General features: G+C 37.4%; 1 protein-coding gene across 4 annotated transcripts in view; it reads right to left on the reverse strand.

Moving 5' to 3' along the window:
- The window catches only part of EXOC4 (exocyst complex component 4), a 731,914-nt gene that overhangs the window by 648,106 nt on the left and 62,098 nt on the right, over positions 1-21,710 (reverse strand). For all 4 annotated transcript variants that reach the window (XM_032401540.1, XM_032401541.1, XM_032401542.1 and 1 more), the window contains exon 6: positions 11,110-11,353. In XM_032401540.1, coding sequence (XP_032257431.1) covers positions 11,110-11,353 — 244 coding nt within the window. The remainder of the gene's footprint in view (positions 1-11,109; positions 11,354-21,710) is intronic.

Consider the following 21,710-nt stretch of genomic DNA (forward strand, 5'->3'; position numbering starts at 1 on the left):
GAAGGAAGGAAGGAAGGAAGGAAGGAAGGAAGGAAGGAAGGAAGGAAGGAAGGAAGGAAGGAAAGGAGGGAGGGGGGAGAGAGAGAGAGAGAGGAAGGAAGGAAGGAAGGGAGGCAGGGAGGGAGGGAGGGAGGGAGGGAGGGAGGAAAAAAAGAGGCCAAAGAGATATCAGTACTATACAATGCCAAGGAAACCAAGGCTGGAAAAAGTGTCAATAGAACTGTCTATACGGACTCTACCTTCTCACCGTAAACTAGTTTTTACCCCTGGTAAATAAAACAAGAACACAGAAGTGTCAAGCTGAAGAAAGTGTTTGCTCTTTAAACATACATCCAATTACCTGGCAGGTTTTGGAAACAGCCCTCTTATAAGTAAAATGTTACTTATTTCCCAGATCCTCTACTAACTTCCCACTTGCAGCTACACCTGTCTGTCTCGTCCTCAAGAAACGTAAGAAGAAAATGTTAAGGAAGCATTACAAGGGGACAAGGAGTGTCTACGGTATAAAGCTGTATCATCAACCTGTGAAAAACGTTCAATATTTAAGGTGAGATACAACTATCTGAATCTAAATTTAACATCCAGGGAACCTTGAATTAGTCATTTGGCTGGAAAACTCATGTTTGCAGCCAAGGAGCTGCCTTACTTGGTCACGAAGCAGAGACACACACACGAGGTAGAAAATCAGTTCCGTTCCGTTCTACTACTTCCTATCTGCAGCTCAGCAGAGACTTCAATATCAGGATTCTGCATTTTCCCACTGACAGACAAAGGCAAAAACCACAGACTATTTATTTCCCTACCACTATGCTCTAAGAGATAAGAAAACACTGACCTCCGAGCTTGGGTCTTATGTGAAAAATTAAAGGAAACTGATCATCAATTATTTCATATCAAGATGGTCTTTGTTTTACATGTCTCCACCTCACATACACGGTTTCCTAATAAGCTTGGCTGAGCGAGTATTTTCCATTTCAAACAGGACAGAGATCCCATTTAATCTTCAGGGTTATCTAATACCTACTCTTAAAGAGGTAGAGATAAGTTTTGCCACTTATTAATAACAATCTTCATGTAAAAAGAAGTTACTATTTGAGGAATGCTGACTAATTCTCCATCTGCACGATGAAAAGAACAGGAAAAAACTATTAGCAACGTAGAAAGAAACAGAGCAAAAATAAAAAGCACACTGTAGTGGGCCCTGGCGCTGGGAGCTTTCGTCCTGTGTCGCTTCCCCACTTGTAAGTCAGCCTCTCATGCTCAGTGCCTGAATCCCCTGTAGATGACCCCAGTGAATTAATTCTAACGTATGTCAAACTAGCGACTAAAATTAGAAAACAGACCCAGGGGCGCCTGGGTGGCTCAGTCATTAAGCGTCTGCCTTCAGCTCAGGTCATGATCCCAGGGTCCCGGGATCAAGTCTCACATCGGGCTCCCTGCTCGGCAGGAAGCCTGCTTCTCCCTCTCCCACTCCCCCTGCTTGTGTTCCTGCTCTCGCTCTCTCTCTGTCAAATAAATAAAATCTTTGGAAAAAAAGAAAAAAGAAAACAGACCCAGGCCTTCTTCCTTTTAATTAAAGTATTAGCATCATTCTTTGAAAAGCCTTTCCCAGGATAACCTCCTCAATAGAAGGTGCTGGGAATACTGGAAGCCACATGGAGAAGAGTGAAGCTAGATCATGATCTCACACCATACACCAAAGTCAACTCTAAGTGGGGTAAAGACTCGACTGTAGACCTGAAACCACAAAACTCTGAGAAGAAAATGTAAGTAAGCTCCTTGACATCAGCCTTGGCAATGATTTTTTGGATTTGACACCAAAAGCAAAGACAGAAAAAGTAAAACAAACAATTGGGACTACATCAAATTAAAAAGCTTCAGCACAGCAAAGGAAACCACCAAAAAAATGAGAAGCAACCCACAGAACAAAATATTTGCAAATGATAGGGGCGCCTGGGTGGCTCAGTCAGCTACGCGTCTGCCTTCGGCTCAGATCATGATCTCGTGGTCCTGGGCTCGGGCCCCAAGTTGGGAACCTCCACTCAGCAGGGAGTCTGCTTCATCCTCTGCCCCTCTGCCCGCTCGTGCACGCGGGCACGCTCTCGTTCTCTCTCAAATGAATAAAATCTTTAAAAAATATATTTGCAAACGATATATCTGATAAAGAATTAATATGTAAACTATATAAAGAATTCATACAACTCAGGAACAACACCAAAAAGGCACATACAAACAATCCAATTTAAAAACAGGCAAAGAACTAAATAAGACATTTTTCCAAAGAAGATACACAAATAACCAAAAGGTACACAAAATGGTGCTTAGCATCACTCATCATCAGGGAAATGCAAATCAAAACCAAAATGAGATACCACCTCACACCTGGTAGAATGCCAATCATCAAACAACAACAGAAAAACAAATACTGGCAAGGACAAGGAGAAAAGGGAATCCTTGTGCCCTGTTGGTTGGCAATGTTAACTGGTGGAGCCCCTATGAAAAATAGTATGGGGGTTCCTCAACAAATTAAAAATGCAACTACCATATGATCCAGCAATCCCACATCTGGGTATATATCCCAAAGGAAATGAAAACAGGATCTCAAAAAGACGTCTGAGCTCTCATGTTTGTTGCAGCATTGCTCACAACAGCTAAAATGGGAAAACAACTTAAGTGTCCATCAATGAAAAAATGGATAAAGAAGATGTGGTATGCATGTGTGTGTATATGAATGCGTATACATACACACATGTATATGTACGTACAATGAAATATGACTTAGCCATGAGAAAGAGGGACATCCTGTCATTTGTGACAACATGGATGAAACTTGAGGGTATCAGGATGAGGGAAGTAAGTTCAGCAAATACTGTATGTTCTCACATACAAGGAATCTAAAAAAGCCAAACTCAAAGAAACAGACTAGAATGATGGTTGCCAGGGGCTGGGGGTGGAGAAAGTGGGGAGTTGGTCAAACGGTACAAACTTGCAGCTGTAAGATGAGTAAGTTCTGGGTAGCCAATGTATAGCATGGTGAGTATAGTTAATATCATATTATAGACTTGAAAGTTGCTAAGAGTAGATCTTAAGTTCTCACCACAAAAAAGAAATGGTAATTAATTGATGTGATGCAGTTGTTAGCTAATGCTATGGCGGTAATCATTTTTGAAATATATAAGGATGTCCTATCAACATGTTCTACCCCTTAAATTTATGCAATGTTGTACGTCAATTATACCTCACTGAAGCTAGGGGGAAAACGTCTCTCCCCCATTCCAAAATAATATTTCATCATTAGTGGAACACGAGAAAAATTATCCATAAATCCCCTTCTCAGAGATAACCAAAGATGTTAGGTGTGTATTTTTAGTACAAGAATGTGCCAGGTCCCTAGGGGAACTGCTTGGGTATCTAAGTCATCAGTTTAATTCTCAGGTGAGCTAATTAAGATCCATTTACTCTGTGGTTGCTGATCACATTTCTTTTTTTTTTTTTTTTAAATATTTTATTTATTCATTTATCAGAGAGAAAGAAAGAGAGAGAGCACAAGCAGGGGGAGCAGCAGAGGGAGAGGGAGAAGCAGGCTCTCCGCCGAGCAGGGAGCCCAATGCGGGACTCGATCCCGGGACCGTGGGATCGTGACCTGAGCTGAAAGCAGACGCTTAACCGGCTGAGCCACCCAGGCATCCCGCTGATCACACTTCTTAACATGTCCAGCCATCTCTGAGAGGCCTGTCATTGATCACAATGGGGGGTTTGGGTGGGAGAATGGATACGTCAGTACAAATACTGCCTTTCTCTGGTGGAGAAACAAAATCAGGCCCAGGAAAAGGAATTAGGAGCGTCATCTTTATAGAAGACAGAAGGCAAACTTATATGATGGAAAGAGAATACTTCCACTCTTAATTCCACCACCACCAAGCTTTGTGAACTGTCAAATTATTTCGGCTTTCACATTTCCCTGAGTACATCTGGGATTAAGAATAAATGCCCCTACGTGTGATGAGGCAAATAGTGAGGCTCACTCAGGTGAGATACCAGATGACTGCTTTGCAAAGCATAAATACTACAAAAGTAGAAAACTCTGCAATGTCTGTGATGATACAAAGAGTGTTCTCAAACTTTGACATGCATGAGAATTACCTAAGGCATAGACCCCTGCAGGCACTGCACCCAGAGATTCTAATTTAATCACTCCTCCATTTCTAACTTCCAAATGGCATTGGTGCTGCTGATCTTTAGACCCCACTCCTGTAAGCGGTGCAGACATTTTTTTAAAAATTCATTTCCTCTTATTAAAAAATTATCTTCTTAGCATCTTTTTCTTGTTCATTCATTAAACTTCTTGGGCATTTAATACGTGCCCAGCCCTAGATCAGGCTGCAAAAACACAGTTAAACCCCCTCTTGCAAACTCATAGTCCAGTCTGATTAGAGACCATAATAATGAAATGGGCCAGGAGTTAGACAAGGCCCTAAGGTACGAAATACAGCCTAAGAGACACATGACGATGCTTTAATCCCATCTGATATGACCCTAAACATCAGCAAGGGAAGACTGTCACTTGACACAAGTGTTTTGTGTTTTTGCAATGGAAGACCTAATGTCAGTTTGAATATGGAATACCTTTCGTCTAACACCAACAAGTGCACAGAAAATAAGACCTAAGGCAGCTACCACTATTTGCCAAATAGAGAAGGGGGCCCCGATGTAGCATGAAGGCTCACATCTAATTGTTATCAATATATCATGAAATAGATTTTAATCTGCCATTCCTTTAACTTGTATGATCTCTAACTCGAACCTGCAATAGCATGCAAAACAAGAGAATTCAAAAGCAGGTTTTGTTTTTTTTTTCACCCTGACAAATGTAAATAAAGATTTAAGCAATCTAATATTAAGACCTGTCCCATTTAGCCAAACACCCTTTCTCTGAAGACTATAACTCAAGAACAATACACAGTCACAAAGACAGCTGTCCAATTTCATGCTTACAAAAGAGTAAAGAACATTATTAACATTACTAATTCACCTGATATGTTATGAAGCTATTACCAATTTATTTATTAAGCCTTACTAGAACATACATAGATTTGGAACCAGTACTACCTTCCATGGTAATAAATTTTATGTTTTAGTTAACAATTGGTATATTAAGTCCCACATGTAAAGAATTAACTCCTTTCATTTGTTCTAAAAATATTGCAATAAAGCTGCAGGGGATATGTTCTAGTTGAAGAACAGTGGAATTTCTTCTGTATGTCGTTGGTTCATCCTATTCACACCCTTCAGTATTTAACAGTTGAGTATATTTAAAGCATGTTCTCACTGATATGTGTAATCAAAAGTAGAGATTTAATCAAGTGATATCATAATCACTGAAGTTAAATTTACTTGCTTCCCACTTGCTTTGATTCGAATTAACTACTCATCTAAATTACATCAAGGCCCTCCCTGATTCCAAGCATGTCCAGGCGCCACACGCAGTGCTTGGGAATGGCTACAAGAAGCCACAAGGACAAATGCTTGACCTTGCTTCACAGCTGCTCTTAAATGACTTTTCTGTCCAATAAAATGACCAATCCCACAAAATCCTACATTTCAGAGACTTAGGAGAAGAGTAACTAATAGAAAAAGGAAAAAATGAAAGGAAATGCTACTTATTTGAAAAACACTCATATGCCTGACTCTAGCCACAGGTCTAAAAAAAAAACATGAGAAGTGTTTCATTTATTTGTCTTTTCACAGACACTGCATTTGTACTACAAAACTAATCTTGGGGACTGAGCCTTTAGACTTCCTCATAGACAGAACCACTTTCTAAGAATACCCTATTATATCAGTATGCCCTCATTCCAAGTTCTGGACTCAGAGTTTCAAAAATATTCTTAAAAGTTTTTTTTTTTTTTTTTGACTTTTAAAGCAGTAATTCAATCATTTCTACAAACCTACCAGCCAAAAAAAAAGTTTTAGGAAATGAGGCAAATACCAACCTTGAAAAAAAACCCATGACTATAAAGTAAATGATTCAGTGTTAGAATTATTCAGCAAGCATTCAGCTAACACTGACAATCAATTACATGGCAGATACATAGGAGGCAGAAATGAAAGGGGCATACAGCCCATTATAATACAGTTCAGTAAGTGTTACATCTGTTTAAAAGTGGTGTGGCCACTCCTTCAGATTCCAGATGTATCAAAGACATAAATATTAAAAATGGGACTATATAAATACAAGAAAAAAGTTGAGAAATTTTATTTATAGTCTAAGAGTAAGGAAGACCTAAGTTTGACACAAAACTCAGAAGCTATGAAAGAAAGCTTGATAATACAGCCTCATAAAAACAAAAACTGTAATATATAATAATAATGCCTACATGGCCAGACATCTTAACAAAGTCTCCCATCCAAGTACTAACCAAGCCCAACCCTGCTTACTAGCTTCTAGGATCAGATGAGATCGAGCGCGTTCAGGGTGGTATGACCGTAGACCATAAACAAAGTCAAAAGAGAAAAAGTGAGGGGAAATTATAAAATAAATCCCAAAGAACTAATTTTCTTAATAGATAAAGAGTTCCTACAAATCAATAAAAAAAAAAAAAACCATACCAGAAAAGTAGATAGTTAACTGAAAGGAAATAAACATTATCTGAACCCTGTATTATTAAAAATTTCAAATTTTAAAAAGGAAAAAGAATAGCATAATAAACTAATATACTTATTGAAAAGTTCTTTGATTAATGCCTTTCTTCCTCTCTGGACTTTAAACTCTCTAAGGACAGGGACTATGCCTTATTTCTTTGGCGTTTCAGCCCAGTGTCTGGTCCATGGTAGATATTCAACGTATCTGGGAATTCATTCTTTCACTCAACAAATATTGGGTCAGGTGGGCCCTGTGCTACATTCTGGAGATAGGGTGCTGAGCAAGGCAAACTCATTCACTTTCAAGGCTTCCATTCTAAGAGCAGTTAGAAGATAACCAAACACACGCATATATCATAGAAAGTAATCTAATGGTCAAGACCCTGTTGGTCTCCAAACAGGTATTAATTACATTTTTCTACACTGTTACCCCCATTAGGCATTTTCATTTTCAATGATTTCTTCTATTAAAATAACTTTGGTATTTGAATTCTTAAATAATGAATTTATTTTTCACTAGAACTTAGTAACAGTTACAAAATAGAAAGGGAGGAAAAACCTACATTATCCAAACACAACTACTTTTGGCATTAAAGCATATTTCTTTCTTGTGTTTTCCACAAATCTTTAATATCCCAGTGGGCACAGAACATGTAATGTTCCCTGCCTTTTAGATCAGACACTTAATCTTCCGTCATTCCTAACCAAGATGAAGAAACATGGCAAAATGATCTCTTTCCAAAAGGAAAACGGGTTTCCATAGCAGCCATGGTTTCAACTCATTCAATCCCTTCTGCCCTCTTCAAGACCAGCATTTTTACCAAAGCTGAGCAGCCCTCCAGCACCTCCCCCTTGCAATGATTTGCTGCCTCTACATTTAAAGGGGCCCATTTTCAAATAGATGGAAGAGGTGCCTCCCACCTGCCAATCACTGTATTTTCTCATGTCTTTCTCTCCTCCATATTCTTGATACTGCACCTGGAGAGGATTTTATTTCTCTTACCTCTTCCTCGTGCTTTTCCTATTTGTTAATTATTAAAGAACTTCTTCCAGCTTCTTGGAACAAAAATTGCTATGAAGTGCTCATGAGCTAGATTTTGGGAAAGAAGCAGTCATTAGGCAGCAGGAGATGAAGAAATTGGTAAAGAGCTGCCCAGACTGCGGACCACATGAGCCATCTGAAACTGAAAAACACTGCCTGTCTTCCTGAGGAAATTATGGGTAGCAGGAGGTTCTGGGAGATTAGTAAAGCACATGTTGCTCTAAAGTTTATCCTGAGCTGGCAACAGTATTTGAATATTTTTCTTTAATAGTAAGCAGAGATTTATAGACACTTCATAGATTATAAATGAAAAGAAAGACTATCTCTCCTATAGACAACAGATAGTTGGGAGCCGGGGGAGTGGGGGGGTGATGTCAAAATAAGTGGGTCACCAAAGTGATTTTTAAAAACTGGCTGTGGGAGTATTCTGGCTCTGCAGGAAGTGAAGCATGACAATTTACTAGCCTGCTTCCTTCTTTTCTAGCAAAATAGCACACCACATTAATTCTCTTTACATAAAGACAAATGAAAACAGTCTTGCAATGCATCACAACCAGAATATATTTAATAAGATGATGTTGAACAATGAAACTTTTAAGGAAAGTTACAGTACTGGTATCTTGCCTCAGAGTAGCATTTATATGCTAATGATTTAGAAGAGGTTATTTCACTGGGGGGTGAGGGAAAGAATGTGCATATTGGGGAAAAAAAGGATTTATGGTTCTTTTTGCCTACACTACAACTTTAAGAAAAACAGATTCTTGTATTTCAGCATAAGATTCCTTGAGTGGTAAATAATATGAAGTATTATGACTTGACTTCTTTCTAAAATAAATGCCACTAACACATCCCAGTACAGTTTGATGAACACAAAATACCATGCAAGCTTCAAGGGATAATCTGACAATATCCCTTCTAAAATCCTCAGCCTCTAGAAGCAACAATGCCAATCACTTTTGAATGACATTTCCAAGGTCATCAATTTGTGAGTTTTAAGGCATTTGAAAGCACAGTGCCACCATAGACTAGCTCAAAATTATCAGTCATTTGGAATCCCAGCCCAAGACTTTAATCTTTGATCTTCAAGAAGAGTGGTTCACCCCAAATATTTGCTTTCTCTGGACTACTTTATCTGTTAATAGTTTGGGCCCAATTTTTCAGATTTGTACATTTTATAAAATGGGATCATGTTATACACATGAAACCAAGAGAAGCAGCATGTTCACTTGCCAGTGTCCAATATATCCTTCCTACAAAAGCTCTAAATACTGACAACAACAAAAAAAACTTAAAGAGTGGGGGAAAAACCCTTCTGCTAACTCATTCCTCACAGAGAAACATTTATTATTTCCTGGGGCAGTATGCTGAATTTCTGCTTCTACAGCTGTAATTTCCAGTTGTGAATTCTGGAAGGGGCTTAGGGAACAGAAGAGGAAGGAGTCAAAATCCTATGAAAGACACATTGCTTTTAAGGGTACTGTAATGAGATTTGCAGAAAAGTTATTGATCCGTGCCCTTTAGTTTTATTTCCAATATACACTATAGTCACGTTATTTCCCTATGAAAGTTCAGTGTATTCATCTAGGGACTTGCAGCACAGGGCAAATAGCAAGCCAGAATTCTGGAGTGTTCATTACTAAGGAGGCAAAAGGTCTTCACGGAAATCCAGGCACCAGGCAAAGAAAGAAGAAAAGCAAAGTTCAATTTAGAACCATTCCCCAGCCTCTCTGGATCACAATGTGAGTGATCAAAGAACATGGAAGTTCAGGAAGGAAGCAAGAATAAACAAACACGTGTGTTCATATATACGTAGGCATGTAATAGTTCTTACTGGCGCTACTCTACTAAACTCTAATCATGACCTCACCTAGTGCAAGCAATCCTCTAAGATAGGATTATTTTCTTCAGATTATAGAGCTGGCATTCAAAATCAGGTCTGCCTGACTCCAAAACCCATCAAAACATGTGCTTTGAAATGATCTATGGCAGGAAATGGGTGGAAGATGGTTTCTTCACCAGCTGCATTTTTTTTTAAACACTATTTGTTTGAGAGAAAGAGAGAGACCTAGAGAGAGTGAGGGGAAGGGCAGAGGAAGAGACCCTTCAGGCAGACTCCCCGTTGAGTGCAGAGGCCGACACAGGTCTCGATTCCATCACCCATGAAATCACGACCTGAGTCAAAACCAAGAGCCAGACACTCAACCGACTGAGCCACTCAGGTGCCCCATACCAACTGCACTTTTGAATGAAGTTTTCAAGGGAATTAATTTTTGAAGAGTTTTAAAGTATAATCAAAATCAATGTTATTTAGATATATCAAAGAATATAGAAAATACAAATAGAACACATTAATTTTTCCAAAGTATATAAAGTCTGAGGAATTCTAAGTAAGCTATTCTTTCTCCTTAAATTTATTTGCTTTAAAAAAAAAAAAAAAAACAACTTTTAAGTCCTACGTACAAACAGTAGAATTCCCTTAACAACAGGTCCACAATATTATGATCCCTTCTACACACTGTCTGGCATCTCCCAGGAACTTAGATTATTTGAGCAACTGAGAAGATCTGCTCCACTTTGCCCTCTGTTCTCACATGAAATTGCAGTTTCCACTGGTTTCTTTCCCCACACCCCACTGTGACAAATCCCTGGTAAACATGGAGGGTTGGGGGGGGGGCGGAACAGCAGAGAAGGGGGTGGGGAGAGAACAGAGACCTGTGTAGAGTATATCTTGGATTTTCTAGAAAAGCCTCAATTTCAAGTATCTTATCCCATGGTCAAGTGATATTAGTCTATTATGCCCGGAACTCTGGTTTGGCAGACATGATCTCTCAGTGTATGAGTCAAGACAGAGTCAGGACTGTAGTACAATTTCAGTTTCCCCTTATAAAACAAGAATTATGAAATCCAAATCCTATTAGCTATTTTAAATAGATACAGGAATTCCTGAAACCTATTTGCCTTATTGGCAAATATCACCACACATTAAAGAAGAAAGCATAGGACAGAGGAAAGACCATAGAGATGCATTCAACTCCAAGGCCAGCCACTTTTTCTGTGACCTTGAACTAATTACTAGTTTCTGAGCCCCAGTTTCCCTAATTGTAAAATGTAGATTCTAGTAAGTAGCTCATAAAGTGGTGGTGAGAATTAAATGAGATACTATACATAAATGCCTTGAATATGCTTAGTACTTAATATTCAATAACTACATTTTTTTTCATTTGAGTATGAACAATATGCTTGAAAACTTCTCAACTATATCAAAAACCAGCTGCATTATGCCTATTCAGCTATTTTCAGCAATCTGAGTTCATATGGGCTCTAGTAGCCCAAGTTCAAGAAATAACATCAACAGAAGTTGTTCACCTATCCCCCATCCTAGAAAACGTAGAATTCTCAAAACAACAAACTGCATGCCCGTTTACCTTGGTTGGTTCTCCACAGTGAGGTTCTCTCCCCTCTGATAGCCACTGTCTGCCACCTGGGTTGTAGACCTCTTCACAATTTGCTGTAGCTCCTGCTCCAAGCGTTCTTTGATCGCCTTAACGGTCTCTGGAATCTTCTTCAGTTTGGCCAGTCCCTTGATGAGGATGCCCATAAAAAGGGTGCTGTTCTCCTCTGGATCCGATTCCAAATCCTCCTTGATATCCTGCAGGTTAATCTCCCTTACTGTAAAAAAAAAAAAAGAAAAGAAAAAGGTTCCATTACAAGATTCAAAAACAGAATGGGTTGAATAAATGAGATCATAGCTTTGATAACTCCCTTAAAGGAATTAGAGAAGATTTTTCAATTAAATTTGATTAAATTATATTTACATAGTGACTAAGAATCACAAAGTAACAGTTATATTCCTCAAATCATATCCATCAGTTAAAATAAGAGGTGGAAGCCATTAAAAACAAGCAAATCACAGAAAGTTTTCCACAGACAGCCACTTCTACAATGAGCCAGTCAGTTCATGACATTTATTAAGCATTCGCTGTTGATAAAATGCCATACTTGGGTGCTGCAGGAGAATTCTAAAGAGCCAGACCACAGTCACAAAACTCTTATTTAATAGTTAGAAAAGATAAGTAACTTGATAAAAAGAGATAAGTTAAACAAGGTAAATTAGTTAAAACAAACGACAAGCGATGAAGAAAAATGAAGAACAGTATGTGCAACGTGAGACAAGACTCTGAGGAAAAGAATAATGAAGACTTTTCATAAATACAAAAGAACCACCTTCTACTTTTCTTTAAACACAGGTCTACCATAACACACACTACTGAAAATAGGTCTTGCTAATCCATGTTAGTTTTCTGAGAAGTAATTTTATATGTCAGAAGTCTCTGTACATCTATAGCCTACAGCTTTCATCACAAGCACCTGATTTTGGAAGAAGACAGCCTAGCACAGTGGTTCTTATCTCCCACTGAGGAGCTGGGGAAAGGCAGGGATGAGGATCTGAGACCTCTGTTATCTACTGAAAACCATAGGCCTTCCCTTCAAACTAATGCACATACACACAAATACGTGCCCCAAAATACCCAAAAATAACTATCTCATTTTAAAAATGGTTGGCGTAAGATAGAATAAAGCAAAAGTGAGTAAAAGCCAGAAGAATGACGAAATTCCTAGGATCTTCTTTGCAACATGGAAGACATTTGATGACGTGGTATTCCATTTAAAAAAGTTTAATACTAGTAAAGTGAGAGTAGAACCAAGGTGGTTTAAGCCTCTGAAGATGACAACTTTGATGGCCAAAAAAAAAAAAAAAAAACCATGCCACTGAATTGTACAATTAAAATGGTTAAGATGGTAAATTTTTCATTATGTATATTTTATCATAATAAAAAATGTTAAAATAATAAAAAAAAATCAAAAACAAAAGGCACTGATATTTCCAAATGTGACATTCCAAGAATAGACATTTTAGTTACTGGTTTTATTTTATTAAGAACTAGACCCCTCAGGCCATAGAATTCCTCCATCCCGCAAAACAAATCCCAAATCCCAGCAACAAGAAGAGAGAAATACTTAGCAGCCAACGAGCCATCTAAATTCAGCATGTTAGGGGGTTGGGGGGGGGGGGGAGCAATGAAGCACAACTATAAGCAGAGCTTCAGGCAGGGAAAAAAGTAATAGAAATTTCGCTGAGAGAAAATGATCTTCACAAAAGAGCACATGTGAGTCACAAACAGACACAAGCAAAGGGCCACCTGTGTGTCGCAAGCATCTACCGCGAGAGTGATTGGTGAGGAGATAAACATAGTGAAATCCATGAGCCCCTAGACGGTGTGGCGTATAGCTACTTATATGGGCACTAATATGATAGAGAGCCTATTAAAAAATAACAAATAAGCAAGGTATGAATAATAAAATGCCACAGCCCCACATGGCACATTTGTTTAGAACCTTATCTTTCTGTTTGTCGCCTGAAATCTCCTAGAGCATAAACACTGAACAGATCCAATATTAATTAATTTATATTATCTATTTCACTTACATCAGCTGAAAATTAAAAGGCAATTTAAAAGGATAATATAATCAACCATGAAGACTAGTCCAATAATTTCAAAAACCTGTAAGGTCAGATAGAACTATTGGTGCTTTATGGAAAAAGTCTTGTACAAAAATAATGTAGCTGAAATTCAGTAAGGGCCTCACACCACAATTAGAACAAAATGTACATACTTCCAAACAACTAAACACCAAATCATTCCCTTGTATCTATAATGATATAGTACTTACCGCGCAGGTTTTAGAACACTTTATAATTAGAAATACTGTACTCTCTCACCCAGTTCTCCCTTATCTTTTTGCTCTGAAGATACTTATCAAGTGAGGATTTCTTGAACCTGGTTTTGAAGACCCTCACTGGCAGGACAGTGCTAAATATTAAGATTTTCATGTTCTTCCCCATTATTACTACTAAGATCCTATTGGCCCCAATTGTTCCTTATTACATGCATAGACAGGGAAGGAAGGAGGAAGATACGGATGTGTAGGTATACATGCCTAAATGGATATAAATCGTGTCTATGGTTTGAGGCTAAGCATAGATTCGTGAAGGTTTAACTAAGACACTTTGGGACTCATGAAATGATTAACTAGATGGTATCTCCAGTCCCTTCAAGCTCCACAATTCCATGATTATATCAACTTAGAGTAAATCTATACATCTCTGGCTCCATGGCCTATAGCTAATTATGTGCACCTAGATTATAGATAGCCCATTTAAAAAAAATAACAGATAAAGCGAAAAACCCATTTAAGCAGGTAAGTGTTCTATAAAAGAAAACTACCTTTTGTTTCCCAGTGAGTACAGGAAGCAACGTAGACCAGTCTATAACTGCTTTCTTTTCTTGGTACGTTTGGTAAGAAAATATTAGTAACACACACCATGGCTATATACACACGTCATCAAATCTGCACAAGAACCCTGGTGATACACTTTAACTTTGTAATGAATAAGCTTCATTATTTAACTTAACATTTATGCATGTTAAATTGTAAGAGATAACGGTAGCATTTACCATAGAAACTCCTGGTAAATGTCATGCTTTATACTATGCACGGTAACTAAAGTATGTAAATATGATATATCTGATTTCGACCTGCATACATAACTTCATTTACATGTTGTATTCAAGAACAATATGTCTATATAACAGGAGAACTGTGTCACTATTGAACAGTATTCAATATAAAAGGAGACTTCAAAAAAAATCACCAGGCCTAATTAACCCAATAAAGTACCAAGAGAATTACATACCTACAATGCTGCCCCCACAGACGGGAATCTGGCCTCAGAAGAGTGACAATACTCTCAAATAGAAAATAAGAAAGTGACCACTTAACAATAATTCTGGTCAAAATGGCACTATAAATTCATAGTTGAGGTAGCCAATCCCAAAACACAGTTATACACAAAATAGAAACTAAGAAGTTATGAAGAAACAGTCTGGTTCAAAATTGAGAGTAACACCTCTGTGGACAAGAAATAGAAAAAAAGGAGTGGAGCCAGAGGATGTGTCCAACGACCTGTGTGTGGAGAAGCAGGCCAAGGCGGGCAAGGTCTAGCCCATGGGGTGTTACAGAGACTTCACATGCAACCACTGGCCAGATGAGCTGACAAATCCCCCACCAAGGGCTACAAGCACAGGACCAAATCAAGCTCTAGACCTACGTATGCTTCTGGCCTCATCAAATCCTTATCTTCCATTCATGTCTCAGTGGAGATACCTGGTCAACTATTTATCTTAAATACCATTCGTTTTACCAATGAAAAATTACCTCTAACATCTTTTATTCTAATTAATGCAACCACTGGTACAGATTGAGAGAGCAGTCTCTGATGCACTGGTTGCCCCTGGAGTATAGAATCTTGATTAGGGTCTTTCAAATGTTAACTAACTACCCCTGAAGTGTGGATTCCTGATTAAGGTACTTCAAAAATGTTAACTAAGCACCCCTAAGGTGCAGATTAAATTACTTTAAAGGAAACTACAGACAATATAACACCCTACTCCTGAAAGGAGGCTGCCAAAAGCTATTGCCAACTCTGCTACTAGGGGCTCTCATTTACATGAAGCTAGGGGTTTTTACAGTCTCAGCACAGGAATAGTTACAACTCGGAGGTGGACATTGAAAGCACAATGAATGTGCGCTGGTCCGCCCATAAGTGAAAGTGGGCTAAGGGGGAAATGATGGTATGTTTCAGGGAAAGGTAGAGTGGAGGGTAGACTATTAAAACAAAAAAACAGGGTAGACTATAAAAACAAAAATGACACCTGTTCAGTTTCCCTTGAAACAGCACTTAACGTACGTACATTATCTCTTTTAGAGCAAGGAGGATGCATCTTTGAAAGTCAAGAAGTAGCCACCAGTGGAGAAGTGGCTACTAACAATTTTAAGAGGGCAACAGGATAAGAGAAGACACAAGGAACAGATGAACAAATTGATAGTTTATATTAATATTCAATAATACGTGTTAGGCTTTGTAAGTTCAAGCGCCTAAAGAGATAGCACGATGTAGTTAAAAGAGCAAGAAAAAAAAGAAAAAAAGAGCAAGAGCTGGGCATCATAGGACTTGAGATCTGATTACCAACTCCACCACATGCTAACTGGGTAAATCTCTCTCAAGTCATTAAATCTTGCTGGGCCTCAATTTTTCCATCTGTAAAATGGAAATAAAATATTATCTACACAACTGTGTATATTAAATGAGGTAATAAGACATCAAAACACAAAAAGAAACCCCCAAGAAAGTAAACAAATGTACTTTTAAAACTTCTAGCTTTAGGAACTCCTGGATTGCTAGAGACAACGGTAGTTACTTAGGTCCCCATTTCTCCTTATTTCCTCCAAAAACAAACTAGAAAAACCAGAAGAACAAACAAAACTCATACAAATCATACCCTCAGGATAACCCGGAAGACAGAAATAGCCCAAAATTCACAACAACTGTCAATAAAAGTAAGAAAAAAAAAACCACCCAATCCCAGCAATGGATCTCCCAGGCTCCTGCCTGACCCCTGCTCTGCCACAAGGCTTTGTTGCAAGCAAAAGCAGGCTGTTGAAGAATTATGAAGAGACAAGGGGGTTAGTGATGATCCTAAGACTGATCTACAACTATCTTCTAAAAAAGACTATGTCCACCCTAAGTTTCAAAATACTCAAAAAGTATCCAAGAGATGAGAGCATGGACTAGAGGGAAGAGAGTTTAAAAGCAGACAATTTGCAGGAGCAGTATTTGAGACCTCCAGCTTCTTTGGGAGAAATAAGACAAAAGGAAGAGAGAAATGCCCTTTGGCTACTGGATAGTGAAGGGAGAAAGAAGCATAAAGGGAAAATTCAGAATCCCACAACAGAGTCAAAATTCTGAGAACAACTTTCTCCTACCGTCAAAACAATAATCCACTCAAGTATTTGGATTTTGCTATGCTGACAGAAGAGGGAGCCAATGAGCTAGGAATTCTATAAAACACCCCAAACCCATAAAAAGAAAACAGAAAAACATGAACAAATTCGTATGAAGGTATATTGGGGGGGGGGGGGGGGGGGGAGTGTCAAAAAATCCAACACACATTAACAGAGGAAAATTCCCTGCAACAAAACTACCATGAAGCACAAGAAAATTAGCTGACAACACTCCAAATGGAAGAAATATATTCAAACAAGAACTTGGGGATACAAAGTCACCTTGAGTCAGAATCCCAAAACTAAGAACAGACATGGACAAATAAAAGAAAGGTGAGAAGAAAATGGACTAAACTGAGAAGAGATCATGGAAAAAACGGCTATCATTTCAGACAGGAAGAATAAATTATAAAATACCCAAGAGAAAACAGACTCAAATGAGTAAAGGGTATTAAGGAAATTCAGGGAACCAAAATAGAGAATAAAAGGGATATAAAGTAAGAAGTACAAAGACCAAAGAGAAAGTAGTAGAAACGGAAGACAGGCAAAGAAAAAGGTCACATATAAGAAGAAAAACAAACAATACATTACTTAAAATTATAAAGAAAAAAAGTCTTGAATCTACAAAATGAAAGAGCCCATTGGGTATCTGGGAAAATTAGCCATCCAAAAAACAAACAAGCTCCAGGGCATTTCCTACTACAACTGTTAAGTTTCTAAGTTAAAAAGTCATCAAGGTCTACAGGATCACAATTTACAAGGGCAAACAAGGCAAACTGATGCAGCCACTCTGGAAAACAGCATGGAGATTCCTCAAAAGTTAAAAATAGAAATACCCATGACCCAGCAATCGCACTACTAGGTATTTATCCAAAGGATAAAAGAATAGTGATTCAAAGGGACACATGAACCCCAATGTTTAGAACAGAGATATCCACAACTGCCAAAAAATGGAAAGAGCCCAGATGTCCATCAAGAGATGAATGGATAAGAAGATGTGATATATATACAGAATGGAATATTACTCTGCCATCAAAAAGAATGAAATCGTGCCATTTGCAATGACATGGATGGAACTAGAGGGTATTATGCTAAGCAAAATAAGTCAGAAAAAGACAAATACCATATGATTTCACTCATATGTGGGATTTAAGAAACAAAACAGATGAACATAGGAGAAAGGAAGGAAAAATAAAATAAGGCGAAATCAGAGAGAGAGGCAAACCATAAGAGACTTTTTTTTTTTTTTTAAGATTTTATTTACTCATTTGAGAGAGAGCAAGCAGGCACAAGCAGGTGGAGTGGCAGAAAGAGAGGAAGAAGCAGGCTCTCCACTGAGCAGGGAGCCCGATAATAGAGCTCGATCCCAGGACCCCAGGATTATGACTTGAGCCAAAGGCAGACACTTAAGGAACTGAGCCACTCAGGCGCCCCAAGAGAATCTTAACTATAGGGAACAAAGTGAGGGTTGCTGGAGGGGAGGTGGGTGGGGGATGGGCTAAATGGGTGATGGGCATTAAGGAGGACACTTGTAATGAGCATTGGGTATTATATGCAATTGATGAATCACTAAATTCCACCAAGAACCTAATAATAAACTATAAGTTAACCAACTTGAATGTCAATAAAATTTTTAATTAAAAAAGTAAAAGAATTTTCATAAAACACACAAAGGAAGACAATAATGAAATAGCATTTTATAAAAAAAAAAGAAAATCAGGAAGTAAAAATTGTAAACTAAGGAATTTATACCCATCTAAACTGTCCTTTAAGTACCAAGACTATAGGAAAAGAAAAGAAAAAAGAGAAAAAAAGCACCTATTAAAGGAATTCTGCACCCATGAGCCCTTTCTTAAGGAACCTTTTGATAAGCCAAGAGATGAGTGGAAAAACTTCAGCAAAAAATATTGATGATGAGCATTTAAAAAATTTAAGTGTAGATTTAAGACAAAATCACAAGTGGCAGGTGTGGATGGAAGACAGCTAACACAAGAACATTATAAAAAATAAAAAGTAAAAAACACAACTAAAAACTGGCAGAAAAGAAAGGAAAATGAAGTCATGTTGTTACTTAGGCAAAAGATGGGGATTAAAGGATATCCACAAAAACAGAAATGTGAGAGTGAAAGATTAAAGCATTAAAAAGGGACTAAGAGCATTTTTCTAAGTTTTTAAATACATTAAAAAGACAATTGCTAGGGGAAAAAAACACCTCTTAAACAACAACAAAAAAAATTGTTTAAATTAAGCAGCAAAGAATTAGTATCTCAGAGAAAAAGAAACACAGCAAATTATTTATAAAATACTATGACAGAGCTAAGACAAAACATTAGTCTTATCAATATACATCAATGGATCATACTCACCTATTATAAGAATAGGATTTTCAATTTGCGTCACAAAGCAAGGCCCAACAATATGCTATACACAGATCTCAAAACCAGTAATTTAGAAAGGCTAGAAATATAGAATGAAGATGCCAATCAAAAAGCATTAACCATGATGACGAAGGGCATCTTTTAATACCACACACCACAATTTGCAATAAGGCTACAACACTTACAAATATTTATATACCAAATTAAACAGCAGCCACCATTTTGAAACAAAAACTACAAGGGAGGTAGAGACACAGGAAAGCCCACTAATAGAAAACTTGAATACATCACACAAAACAAAAAAAAAAAAAAAGAAGGAGATCAAAGACCTAAACAATAAATACAGCAGATCTTATGGATATATATCAACTCTACACCTGATAACTAAGAATGTACCTTTTACTCAAGTACCCATGGGACATTCACACTGATCATGTATCAGGTCATGATCTCAGGGTCATAAGATCAAACCCTGCACTGGACTCCACTTAAGACTCTCTCTCTCTCTCTCCCTCTGCACGTCCCCACCCTGGGCTTTCTCACTTAAAAAAATAATAAAGAAATAAAAATAAATAAATAAAAAGCTACTTGGCAAGTGAAGTTTAAAATGCGCAACATTCCTATACATATATAACACACATGGCACCCTAAGAATAGGGCTTCCTCACTTTGGAGGCATCATGGCACATAGAGAAAATAATAGTACTTACCCAGCACAACGAGGATAAATGGAGGTGGCTGCATGTAGCTAAGAGAACTTGCCTAGAGATTCCGACTGCCCCAAGACCCAACTGGCTACCACAAAGGCTGAAGGGTTGAGTATTTCAGATATATCTACAACCCATTCCCAAGAGATCAATGTCTGGGAAACTGTCCTACAGAAATACATACAAAAATACTCACTGCTATAAGGTTCCTAATAATGAAAAACTGCAAACTTATAACTTGTCTATCTATAGAAGAATGGATAAATTGTGATTATATAATAAAATACTATACAGTAGTTAAAACTAATAAACTAGAGCTACATTGTAACATAAGAAAATCCAAAAAATACCATGTTGAGTTCAAAACCCAAGTAGTAGAATGATACGTATCATACTATACAATTATAAGTCAATGAAATTATATCATTAAAATCAAGTAAATAGGTAAATTAAGCTATACAATTTACTTATGCCCTAAAATACTCAAAATAACATGCTTTGTATATAATAAACAAACATACACAATATTATAACATTTACATACAAATATATGCATATATAAATATGTAAATTATATGTATTGTTTCTATATTTACAAATACACAACATATATACATACATAGACACAGTAAAAGTATGAAAACACACAGGAAAAAGATATGGAACAATTTCAAAATAGTTATCAATAGGGTAGAAGAGAGAGGAAAGGAAGAATTCATGCATTCATAGGGGGCTTCAATTGTACCCGTAAATTTTTTTTAAAGAATCTGAATCAAATATGGAAAAATATTAAGATTTATTAATATTAAAGTACATAATGATGGTTATACTCATCTCCAATATATGAATATAATATTCATATTTAATAAATGTATTTTAACTAACAAACTCTGGCCTTGCTTTATTTTTACATTTATAAACATCTGAACCATTAATTCCATTTTGACTCCCCTGTATACAGTCCTCAGCTCTACTTATGATTAATCATAGAAATCAACCAAGATACTTAACAGCAAAAGAAGGATACTTTTCGGAACAAGTGATTTAAAATGCCAAGGGAGGCCCCAACCTCAGGACAGAAGTACCTCAAAAGGCATCACCTTGTTTTGGAGAACTTTCACTATTCTAGACATGTGAGTTGCAAGAAGAAAAATTTCATCTCCTTTTATGTTAGGATTCATAGCTCCCACTCCATGTAGAGAGAATTTAAATATCAAATCCTAAATTTTTAAGAAAAGTATCAAGTCCCAGAACAAGACTTTATGAAATAAAATGCACATGAGAAAACAGCAGCAAAAGAAAAAAAAATCATTTAATTTGTGCTCTCTTTAGGTTTTATTGCTTAACCTATGCTGGTACCAAAAAGAAAGGAAGTAAGAAGTCCAGTTTCATTATAGTTATATTCACAGCAATCCCAGCAGGAGCATGCATAAAATGAATACAGAAGCCACAAATGAAATGCTTGTGTACCCCAGGAGTAATTGCTCAGTCAAAACGTTCCAAAGGCAGCTTGCCAAATGAAAGGACATACTGGGAATCCAAAAGCTTAAACCAACATTTTACTACAATTATTGGCTTTTCTCCACACTTCTCCCATCCTTTTACCTAAGTTATAGTTGAATTACTACATCTAAATTAGACATTAGTTTCCTGTACATTACAAAATACTATGACTGATGAGAAATAGGAGAAAGGCTGGCAAAATACATCTCTTACTTATTTAGAGTGGGAACAGCATGAGGCTACCTTCCAGCAATCACCATCTGGTGGACCTGGACTGATCACTCAACCTCTGTGGATGGAATATATTTATAAAGTGAGTTTTAAAAATAATACCTGATTAACTAGAGTATATAAGCAATATTTCGTATATTTACTACACAAACTGCCTATTCATGTTTATGCCTATTTTTTAGTAGTTTACATTTGCATATTTTTGCTTATTAACTTGTTTTATTGATTTACAGGGGTTCTTTATATATTCTGGATACTTAACCTCTGTTGGATAAATGCCAGTCTTGCCACGTATATGGACTC

This window comes from Phoca vitulina, unplaced genomic scaffold, assembly GCF_004348235.1.
Source record: "Phoca vitulina isolate PV1807 unplaced genomic scaffold, GSC_HSeal_1.0 scaffold4, whole genome shotgun sequence".
NCBI lineage: Eukaryota > Metazoa > Chordata > Mammalia > Carnivora > Phocidae > Phoca > Phoca vitulina.